The sequence below is a fragment of the Populus euphratica genome, unplaced genomic scaffold (genome assembly GCF_000495115.2).
Source record: "Populus euphratica unplaced genomic scaffold, PopEup_1.0 scaffold136.1, whole genome shotgun sequence".
NCBI classification, from domain to species: domain Eukaryota; kingdom Viridiplantae; phylum Streptophyta; class Magnoliopsida; order Malpighiales; family Salicaceae; genus Populus; species Populus euphratica.
Window position 1 is genome coordinate 534,584 of NW_011500002.1, and position 12,159 is coordinate 546,742.

Below are 12,159 nucleotides of genomic sequence, written 5' to 3' on the forward strand. Positions count from 1 at the left end.
TCTAATCGAATTTTTTACTTTATGCATTTGTAAACAATTGTTTTTTTTTTTTTTTTAATGCATTACACTAACATACATTCTAATCGAATTTTTTACTTAATTTATTTTAGGTTCTTCGTGATGGCTTGGTAGCCATTTGATAATAGCTCGCCACCAATCTGATTTTACAAAATACAAAGTTTCTAAAAAATACTATTAATTCAATAAACATGTGAGATAATGACATTAATACGTTATTAAACAACCATCTAGCCAAATAAATATATGATTTCATTTACTTCTATTTTTCTTAATTCCTTATAATTGTTTGCATTACTATTTTCATGTTAGAAATTTATTAGACCTAATTTACTTATGTTATTCTTAATTGAAACTAATATAAAAATCCTTTGAATGCTAGAGTTTTAAAACTCGAACCGGCCTGACAGGTTGACCTGGGACTCGACCCACCTTGGCCTAAAACCGGTTCAGGTGAAGGTAAGAACCTACTTGGAAATTGGCCCGGTGAAACCTGGTCGACCCAAGACCCGGTCAAACTCGAGTGAGACCCGGTCTATTTTTTTTTTTATATTAGCAGTCTTTAAACGACGTCGTTTTGGCCTCATAAAAGGCCAAAACACTGAAGAGTGAACAAGAACAAAGCAATATTGGAGACAGTTGCAATTTGCAAACCTAATTAAATCAGCTCTTTGAAACCCAACTGAGGAACAGAGGACATCTTGACTATTGATCGTTGTTGTTTCTCTATGAAAAAGGTTTGAATCTCTTTCTTTCACTCTCTGTCCTCTTTATTCTTGGTTGTTTTTTGAATTACTGGCACCGATTCCTTCGCAGCCTAATTGCCGGCATCAATTTCAATAGCTGACATTGATTTGTTGTTCTTTGATTCATTCGCAGCCCAGTCACCTCAAGTATATTTCTTTAGCCTGATTTCTGCATCAATTTCTATCTTTTCTTTTCTGCAGCCCGATTTCAACTTCTGCCAAAAAATAAAAACTTTGCTATTTGTAGTTTTTAATGTTAATCGATGATGAACTCTAGAATGTTATTACCATGATTCTATTGTTTATGATTTAATGCTTATTACTATGATCCTTTTGATGTTGTTACCATGATTCAACAGTTATAAGTTAGTTGTGTGGTGTCTGTATTGTGTTGAATTGCATTGTTACAGCTGTGTTGAGTTACATGCTAAAAAATTAAAACCATGATTCTGTTTATTATCGATTTCAATTGCTTTGTTAATTTGTTAATTTACCAGAGCATTGTTAATTCTTTTACCTAATCAGATTTGTTAATTTCCTAGAGCATTGTGTTGAATATATGGTATCTGTATTGTGTCAATTGCATTGCTAATTCTCTTGCATTGAATAAAAACCACAAGACTGTTATTGTTAATTTCCTAAAGCATTAATTGAGTAGTCTTTTTATGTTATGTGTAAATAATAATGAGGCTCTAATTGTTAATCTAATGAATAGTGAGTTGGCTTGAAATTATATTCCTTTTTATAAATTATGTTAGGTCTTAAAATATCTTCACATGATGGTAGTACTTCAAGTAGTGATTTTTCAACGCCCAATAATCTCAACATTCAATTTCCATATCAAGTAGTAGTAGATGAAGAATAAATTTAACATATAAGATACTTTAGATGATGGTAATTACTGATTGATTATTTAGTGATAAATATTATTTAAAATAAAATTTTGTTTAACACATAATATTTATTTATTAATTATGTTTGAAATGTAAATGTCATAAATGTTAATGATATTGAAAATGATTGTGACGATGAAGTTTCAAAGAAGCATGCTGATGATTTATTAAGTGTTGACGAGATTGGCTCGATTCCATCGACATTTGATCTAAATTTTGCTTCTATGGATACAAAAGAATTCAATGTATTCATTTAACAAAAGTGAATGTATTGTTAATTTAGAATTTATGTTGTTGGATGTTTTATTTTAAATATTTTAGAATTTATATTTGATTTGTATTTTGAATATTGAATTAAATTTATGTTGTTGGTTTATAATTTAAATTTGATTTATGTAAGTGTTGTATAATAACTAGTTATGTATTTTTTAATAGTTTTCTTTTTTGTTAATCCGACTCAACCCATTTAACTCGTGACATGATCACTTGATTGGTTTAGATTTCAAAACTATACTGTATTTTCTTTCAAGTTAATTAATTCACGTAAAATATAGTTTTCTCTAAATTTTCTTTAATGGAACAAAATTAATGTCTAAGTTCATATAAATCCTTATTAAGGTGTAAAAATGTTCTTTCATGTACCTTTGCTGTTTGTATGATAATTAAGTTCATGACGTATACGAAAGCCATCGTGACAGATGGCTTTAGCGGTTTTCCCTAGTCTCACTGGCAATGCTTCAAACACGCAGGGACGGCCTTTAGAGATGGGCTGAATGTTGCGCAGAAGCAGGCTAGTCTGTTTGGGATTGCTGCTAAAATGGAGGGCGGTTAGAATTTATTTATTTATTTTTAGATAGTTTTAATATGATAATATAAAAAATAAAGTTTTAAAAATAAAAAAATTATTTTGATATATTTATAAAAAAATAATTATTAATATTCTCAAATATTTTTAAAAAATGCTAATAATTGATGCAACTTTTTTAGGAGTGAGAAAGATTGATTAGAAGATTGTTTAAGATTATGATAATAATTATTTTTTAAATATTTTTTTATAAAAATATTTTAAAATAATATTTTTTATTTTTTAAAATTTATTTTTGATATTAGTATATCAAAGAATTTATAATTATAAAAAAATAATTTAAAGTAAAATAAATTTAAAATTGTTTTAAAACACTTTTTAAATGCAAATAGAAATAGAATCTATTATTAAGGATGATTGCCCTGACGGCCACCTGCTTAGGAGAGACGGGTTGGATCCTGCGCATTAGGAACATATATGCCAAGAGCAGAACTTGATTTTTACAAGAAATAAAAAAAAAAAGCAAATATGAAAATAAAATAATTTTGGGGGTGCGAAATAAGCATTTTCTGTCAAATAGTCCTTAATTTGAATGGTTTAGTTAAAATATCTTCAATTTTAGGGGCCAAAATGTAAACTTCCAAAGTTTTTGGTGTGCCATGCCCCACTCTCCCTGAAGCTTCCTGGTACCTCCGCTGCTCAGAAGAACAAATATAACAGGCCTCCTTGGTTCTATCAGTAGAATTGATATTGTAGAATTAAGTATGATGTGCAAAACGACAGCACTTCAACGGAGCATTCAAATTTTGTTCAACTAATTGATGATATATGAAAAAACTAAATATATATTTTATACAATGTATACATTTATATAAATATCTTATAAATTTATAAGATATTTATATAAAATATTTTTGAAGATATTTATTTTTAGAAAATTTATATAAACAGATTTTATTTTTCTGGATTAAGAATCAATTATTGCTCCTTTCTAGATTTTAACTCTTTAAACAACATAAGAATAATAATAATAAAAAAAAATATAAAATTTAAATAAAGTTTAAGGAATATTTAAACTTGAAGAATATTTAATCTTTCCCTCACTTGAATAAAGACTATACTAACTTAAGATTCAAAATGTTTTCTTTGGTGTCGCCTAACCCACCATGTCCTTTGAATTTAGTTTTATCAGCATATAAAAAGTATCCCCAATTATTCTACCGAGGAATTTTTTAGTCTTATCATTTTGCGCTGCATATGAGAAATTGAATAAAAAATCAATTTATTAATATTTATTAAAAACTATTTTCATGGCTAATGAAACCCTAACAACATGTTAACAGCTATATCAATCACTATGCTAATGACATGCCATTGGTTAAGACAACAACTATGCCCTATGTGGTTACACCAAAAATTAAATCCATGTGATTATACCCATGACGACACCTATAGTTATGTATCTTACTATTGTTATAACTACACTCATGGCTATGCTCCATAACTATATGCTAAGTTTGTACCCATAAACAATTTTTATGATAGCTTGTATACATAAAAGATGACATTGGGACTTGAGGGCTCCAATGATAAATAAAAAAAAAAATTATGACATTACCCCTTATAATTATCCCCTTGTTAGGTAAAGTTTTTCAATCACATTTGTTTGCAAGATTTAGTGGCTTTAATAATATATGAAAAAACTATACAAATTGCTTTATATAATTTACATGCCTCCATAAATGTCCTAAATATTTATAAGATATTTTAATATAAATATCCTAGATATTTATATTAAATATCTTAAATATAATATTTATATTAAAAAAAATCTATATAAAAAGAATTTTATCTTTTTAGATTACGATTAACGGTCAGTCAAGATTTATCTTGGTAGATTCTATCTTTTTAGACAACATAAATATAAAGAAATCAAAATTTAATACAAGATTTATACAAGCTAAAATGACATTTAAATTTAGAGAATATTTATTTTTCTCGTCATTTAAACAAACACTATACCAACTTAAATTTCAAAATGATGTCATTAGGCGGACCAAGTTTCTCAAGTCTAGATTTATTAACCCATAAAAAATACGCTAAATCCTTCTACTTAAGTTATTTCTCTAATTGACTGTTACTTGTCATTCCTTTCGCAATTATCATTGAAATAAATCCAATCAAATATCATAGTTATACATAAAATCTAACAATTTTCTTCTATGATTGCATCGACTGTCTAATTTATGCGGCAGCAAATAGACAGGGGAAAATGCATTGAAATGCATAGAAAGGGCTGATGAGTGAGTACAGAATTTTGACATGGTCAATCCGGCATTAGTACCGATACTTTGGGACTATCCCCTTGTTGAGATGCCTAGTTCTTGTAAGTTTGCTTTCTTGTTGTGAAAGAATATCCATCATTCCGGCACTTGTATATGCTGTTGTAGAGTTTGTATAGCTTATAAATACTAGAAAATTTGGTCAGGAATTTATGTGCTAGTAAAGGAAATAAATAGGAAGTCCAAATGGAAAGCAAAACTTTTCTTCAAGTCCTATGCTTGGCCATTGTTGGTCTTGGCTTTGCAAGTGCAGAGGTTCCGGCTATTTTTGTATTGGGAGATTCGACAGCTGATGTTGGGACTAACAATTTCTTGCCAGGATTCAAAGCGAGGGCTGACTTTCCCCCCAATGGCATTGATTTTCCCTCCTCTAGACCAACTGGAAGGTTCAGTAATGGTTTTAACAGTGCTGATTTTCTAGGTTAGTACAAGAATTGTTAATGATTTGTTACCCTTGAAATGTAGAATTTGTCAATGATTTGTCTTATTTCAAAGATGATTACGTTGTGCTTTATTGTAACATAGCCTTTCGATGATGTTCCATGGTCAGCTATGCTAATGGGATTCAAGAGAAGCCCGCTACCTTTCTTTGCTCTCGCTGACAATCCAAAATTGCTCAAACGGCCTAGCTTCCGAGGAGTAAATTTTGCCTCTGGAGGGTCTGGCATTCTTGACATAACCGGGCAAACTGCGGTAAATGCCTAATTATCCTGATAGCCTATAACTTGCCCTTTAAGTTTTGAGAAAAATACTCTTTCCTTCTTCTCTTTTCAGTTAACCAGCTCGCTGAGCGGTGTTAAGAATGTTGTCCCACTACGAGAGCAGATTGAGCAACTTTCTGCAGTCCATGAAAATCTTACAGCTATTAAGGGTTCAGTATATACAGAAATTCTTTTCTCAAGGTCACTGTTCTTCATTAGCATTGGTAGCAACGATCTTCTTAGTTATTTCTATTCAAACAGTAGTGTACCCAAGCAAGACTTCATTTCTGCTTTGGGACTTGAATACGAAAAACAAATAATGGTAAGATCCTCCTTTTCCTGCCTGTTAGATCCATGACGCTACCATGTTCAAGAGCATACTGAAGCAACTGTTCTGCCTTGTTGATTTTGCAGAGTATCCTCGAGCTTGGAGCAAAGAAGATTGGTATTATTAGTGTTCCACCAGTTGGTTGCTGCCCATCACAAAGGGCTGTCAATGAAAGTGGGGGCTGTTTGGTGGGTTTGAATGACCTTGCTTTAGAATTTCATTCAACAATCAACGCCCTCCTGATGAAGCTCGGCTCAGAATATACAGACCTAAAGTATTCACTTGGAAACACATATGAGATGACCATCAATGTGATAGACAACCCTTTTCCATTCGGTAAGCTATTCTCTCTGAACTTCAATGCGTTGACAAATTTCAGCATAATGTTTTAGTTTTGTGCATCAGTTGAGTTGACCATTCCTAAATCTTCTGAACACTCATCAGGATTTAAGGAGGTGCAAACTGCTTGTTGTGGAGTCAAGAGGTTCAATGGCGAAGGCATCTGTGACAAAAATGCAAATCTTTGTCTGAATCGCCATGAATACTTGTTCTGGGATTTATTCCATCCTACAATGACTGCTTCAAAACTAGCAGCTCTAACCCTCTATGCTGGTGAACCGCGATTTGTATCCCCAATTAATTTCAAACAGTTGGCTGAGGCTTGATTAGCCAAAAAGACCTCTCCTTGATAAGATTAAATAATAAGGGAACATTGATCTCCCAGATCATCACATGCTTGTACAGCATGTTAACAGAGTTCATGTTTTTGGTGATATTAATTTGTAACCGTATTCTATTTGCTTATAGTGACTTAAATTGATTCATCAGTGTAGACCTCCACAATTAGCAGCAAACAATGAATTTTGATCTGATTTCAAGTCTTTCTAAAATTGTTATGGAATTCATTCAACCTTGTGTAATACTGCTTCTAAACTGGCAGCTCTAATCCGCTACAGAAACAAGTAAACCAACATTTATATCTCCTCTTTTACTTGCTCTAAAAAATATAGCTGCTGACATTTTGATCAACTATGTTGTGATAACTCAACCAGTTACATTGCATTTAACATGTTGAGTATGGCTTGCCTTCAAAGGTCCAAGGAGAGGGATTGACCCAGTTTTAAGTTGGAGACCCTCCACAAACCTTTTGTCCATTTGTAAAGCGGTGGTCAGAACTTCAGGATAAATAGGCCAACTGGCTCCAAAAACTGCATTTGCTACTGGATTTACTCCTGGTCTTGGCTTGTTAATGCAGCAAAAGAAATTGCATCTGCTACACAAAAAGATCTCCTAGTTTTAGAATCTCTGTGAAGAGACGGTGATCCGGGTTTGATGTGACAAAACCAGCACATAAAATAAAATGCCTTGTGAAACCAAAAGAACCTCCAATGCTCTAGGATGATACTGTGGAGAGTCCAGGCCACCATCTGGTTCATAAGCTACACGTACCAAGAAAAAGTATGAGATTAATATGTACTCTAATTTGTTTTGATGTATTTTCAGAAACATTTAGTCCTGAATACAAGAAAATCATTCTGGGTTCTTACATAATTTCCCATTAACAATTAGCATCATTTATTGCTATGCAAAAGTCTTGGAGGGGGCTGGGAGTCGCATGCGGAGTAGCAAATGAGAAAGCCATAGCCAAGAGAGCAAAAGCTCCTAGCAGTGGGATATAATTTATGGCCACTTTTACTCTTATAAAACCGTGCCTGTATGATCAAATTTAAAACCACGAATTTCTTATCGTTTGATTAAGAAAAGCAGTCAAGAGGTTATCTTTATTGGCCGAAAACTGTCTTCAAATAATAGTTTCCTTTATCATCATTTGTATATCAAATCAAATGAACATCGATCCCATTTACATCATTTTTTTGTCGCCAAATAGGACAAATTGAATGAAGATTTTTGGTTTGGATACTTCTTTTATAAAGAACAAAAAAGAAATATAAAAAAATATATTTAAAATTTTATTTAACTATTTAAGTTTGAGGATTATTTTACGCGGTATTAGAGTCTTAATTACCAAACAGTCACGAATTTGAATATCTTTATTTTTATTTATTTAATAAAATTTAAGTATAAAATAATATAAATCTGAACAAGTTTTAAATTAAAAATCTTTCATTTGAAGAGATATATTAAAAAATAATATAAATTATATTTTAAAAATTTAATTAATAATTTAAACTATTGAATTGGAATTATTCTTAAATAATAACAGAGTTAAATACTCACCTGATTAATTAGAAGTTAAAAAAACATATTACATGTCGTGGCTTTGCATTCTCAGACTTCTACATTTTTCAGTTCTTGTCCTCTGGGAGGGATGTCCTCATCTTGTTCCAGGACTCTAGTCATACAATATAATACCATATTATTATTAGATATTAACAATTATCCATGAATTGCAATTCTTTATGTGAAACAGAGAGCACCTCTGTTTTTCTTAAATGCCATCACCGATGGACATGTGTGAGATAACAAAAATACCCTTGCTAGATTCATGTGGAAAAAATGGTGATGACTGATGAACAAGGGGGGCAGTTTAATCATTTCAAACATGAATGGTTACGTGCCTATTTGTATTTTAGAATGATAAATAGTTGTGCTTTATTGGCACAATAATTAAAAAAGATAGTATTCATATCCTAAGTCTTCGAGTACCCCTGCCTTCGTGGGCACTCACGTCATTTCCTCTTCTATACTGACAAGTGCCAATTAAAGTATAATAAGTTTACTATTTTGGGATGGTCAACATTGATTTAGTTACTTGTGCCAATTAATGCTGCCGACTTTAATAGCAATAAAATCGATAGGGGGGGTGATACGTGAGCATAGTGATAAAAGCAAGATGGATACCGTGTAACATCTAGTTTTTTTAAATATTTTTTATTTTAAAATATATTAAAATAATAATAATTTTTTATTTTTAAAATTTATTTTTTACACTAACAAATTAAAAATATTTTAAAAAATATAAAATAATAATATAAAAAATAAAAAAATATTAATTTTTTTCATAAACACTTTTAATATAAAAAAACAAATGAATTCTAAAACATCTATTCTTCGACAGCTTTATTAATAGTTTGTGCAAATTAAGGCAATGCATGCTGATTTGAGAAACTAATCGAATGTAAATCATGGAAACAAGAAAAATATAAGAGATTCAACTGAAAATTACTATTTTTCAGAGAAATAAAATGCCTAGGTGGTAGGTGGTAGTAATGGAGAGATTTTTTTTTTATATAAAAAAATATCATAATTTGCTAAATTTTCTGGATCATAACATAAGTTCAAAAAAAATTTGAAAAAAAAAAACATAGTTTAAACATTATCATGTTTTAAAATAAATATTATTTTTATACGTAACTCTTATTTGGAGTAGCTCTTAGAATATATTTTCAACACAACGGCTATATGAAATAGTTGTTGTTTAGTAAATGTTTCAAAAACAGTTTTTTGATAAATTAATTAATTTAAACTAAAATCAACCAATATTTTATATGAAGATGCAAAGATCAAGAGATCATATTCAAGATGGAAGGACTAAAAAAGAAAAAAGGAAATAAGGTGATCTAGAAACAAAGAATAGGTTTAAGAATATATCAGGACTCTATTTTTGATACACTCGATATAGTCAAAAATTTTTTAATGATGTAATTCTAACTATATCTTTAAAAAATACCAAATAAAATCATAATTAATTGATCTAAACAAATTATTGTCGTGTTTGATGGTTTTTCAATGTATGACTAGAACCGTTTTGCCAAGATGTTTCTAATGATAATGGATATGTAAAAAATGAAGTTCTAGTTTGTCTTTAGTGACTCAATTTTTCTTAGCAATTAAATCTTAAATTTTATTTTTTTCCATTAAATCTTTATAAAATTTTAGGTTTGATTTTTTATGTATGTTGATTAAATTAAGAGGGAGATAGTTTTTATAATAACCATTATTTTCAATAACAGTTGTTTTCTTTGTGTTCAAACTGTATTATTTTTTTAATAATTTTAATTTTTTATGAAACTATTTTATAATTCTAAAATACCCGCAATTGAGAGTATATATAGTGCACGACCGCTCTCTTCTTCAATAGCACTATTGCTAGTTCTGTTCTGAGGCTTGAATATGAAAAATTAACACTTACAAGGATATGAAACTTTCTTTTTTCCCTTCTGTTAAACCTGTCCATGGTTCTATCATGCTCAGAAGAAGTTGTTTCCGATACAGCTTCTTCCTAACTTCTACCAAGTTCAAGACTGCACCGAAGCAAATGTTTCTGCTTCGATGACTTTTGCAGAATCTACTTAAAGCTTGGAGCAAGAAAGATTGATTGCTGCCCGTCCATCTCAAAGGTTTCCAAGGCAAGAGGGGAAGAATGACGTTGCGATAGATTTTCATTTGACCACGAAAATGCCTTTGATCAAAGCTTGGCACCGAATATACAAACTTATCGTTTTCACGTGAAAACACATTTATATTAGATGATTATCAGTGTGTATAGACATACAAGTAAGCAAACAAAATAATGAATCACATGCCGCAGATTAAGACTTAGATATTCTGGATTTAATTTAACCTCAGTATTTTGTTACAACATGTTAATATAAAATAAACTTGGACTTTAATTTGTACTCATATCAGTCCATTAATTCTGCTTTCTTTTAGTAATTTGAATTGATTCTTCAGTCTGTGCCTCCACAATTAAACAAATAATAATTGTGATCTGATTGCAAATCTTTCTTTCTAAAATTGTGATGTATTATTGTCATGGTATATACTGATTTATTCAGCCTTACATAAACTGTTCTTAAGCTAGCTGCTTTGAACAGCTACAGTAAAAGAAATATTAAACTTTTATATTAACTTTCCTCTCAAAAATATAATCAATGACTTGGTCACATGTGTTGCAATTCGTGCATCCTAGATGATGAGGTTAGGGTATTTTAATAGAAAAAGAAACTGATAATAAATAAAAATGAGATTAAATTTTTTTTTTTAAAAATGCATATCAAGATATTTAACAATGCAACACCGGTTATTTACTCGATTATGATTAAAATATTTAACAGCGCAATACTAGTCATTTACCTGATTGTGTTTAATTAATTTATTTATCAAAATTAATTTGTAATAAAAATTAAGAAAAAAATAAATTTATTAAATAAAATAAAAGAAAAAAAATATCATATAAGGTTGCATACATTAAAAATATCATAAAAATAAACATTTTTAATTTTTAATAATAAATCTAATTTATATTAAATATATAAAAAAATTATAAATGAATCATATTAACCTCATAAAAAATTAAAGACATTCAATATAATTAGAAAAGGCTAACTAAGCCAAAAACAAAAAAACAAAATCTATAGCTTCAATTTAAAATTCCTTTGACATCTACTTAGTTTTTAGCATGATTCTTGCCATATTGAGGATACTCCTATTCTTTTTCTCGACCATGCTATTTTGTTGTGGTGATCTAGGAATTATTAAAAGTTTTTTTTTGTATTATAATCTTCACAAAACTCATTGAACTCATTCCAACAAAATTCACTATATTTGTCCTAAATGATTTTATAGAATAATTATTTTTTTTTTCAACTAATGTCTTAAATTTCTTAAAACATTTAAATACATTAGATTTTTTTTAAAAAAGATATACCCATATTCTTCTATTATAATCATCAATAAAAGTATAAAAAAATAAAAATTTACTAAATAAGCATGGTTGAATATGATCATATGCGTTTGCATGTATCTCTTGTAGGATTGACTTGCTCTAGATGTAGATTTTCTTGGAAAGCTCTTGCAGAATTGTTTATTCACTGAGCATCCTTTACACAACTGATTTTGATGTATAATGGATGATAGACCCTTTAACATCTCCTACCCTTTAACATCTCCTTTTATGCTATTATCTTTAAGCTATCAAAGTTTGTATGTCTAAATCTCATATGCCAAAGCCAAGTTTTATCTTTCACACGTGCCTTTAAACATTTAGGCACATTCGTCTCTATATTTAGCAAAAGTATTTTGTTCTTTATCATGGTTACTTTTACAATCATAGCTCTATAAATATCAAGTAATGTAGAAGTATGATTTTTCATCTTAATCTCACAACCTTCTCCAACAATATCCCAAAATCAATATATTGTTTTTTTTTTTATTTTATATATAGTTAGGATATAATAAACATTACTAATAAATTGATCACTACTATTTTTCAATCTAATGAGAATCATACCTTTTTTTATGGAAAACTTTGAACAATTTGCAAAGGTGACATTACTTTTAATTAATCCATCGAGATCCATAAA

At 29.6% G+C, this 12,159-nt stretch overlaps 1 protein-coding gene across 1 annotated transcript; it reads left to right on the top strand.

Annotated features, from left to right (window-relative positions):
* The first annotated feature begins 4,990 nt into the window (after positions 1-4,990).
* On the top strand, positions 4,991-6,498 carry LOC105140967 (GDSL esterase/lipase At5g18430-like). The gene is made up of 5 exons (XM_011048016.1): positions 4,991-5,225; positions 5,355-5,497; positions 5,579-5,827; positions 5,920-6,169; positions 6,278-6,498. The coding sequence occupies exons 1-5, from the start codon at positions 4,991-4,993 to the stop codon at positions 6,496-6,498; spliced, it is 1,098 nt and encodes a 365-aa protein (XP_011046318.1).
* The last annotated feature ends 5,661 nt before the right edge of the window (positions 6,499-12,159 follow it).

Excerpts from the sequence above, each read along its gene's own strand:
- LOC105140967 (XM_011048016.1), top strand. The coding sequence starts at position 4,991 with ATGGAAAGCAAAACTTTTCTTCAAGTCCTATGCTTGGCCATTGTTGGT. Across the intron at positions 5,226-5,354 it reads TAACAGTGCTGATTTTCTAG|CTATGCTAATGGGATTCAAG; the intron begins GTTAGTACAAGA and ends TTCCATGGTCAG. Across the intron at positions 5,828-5,919 it reads AATACGAAAAACAAATAATG|AGTATCCTCGAGCTTGGAGC; the intron begins GTAAGATCCTCC and ends TTGATTTTGCAG.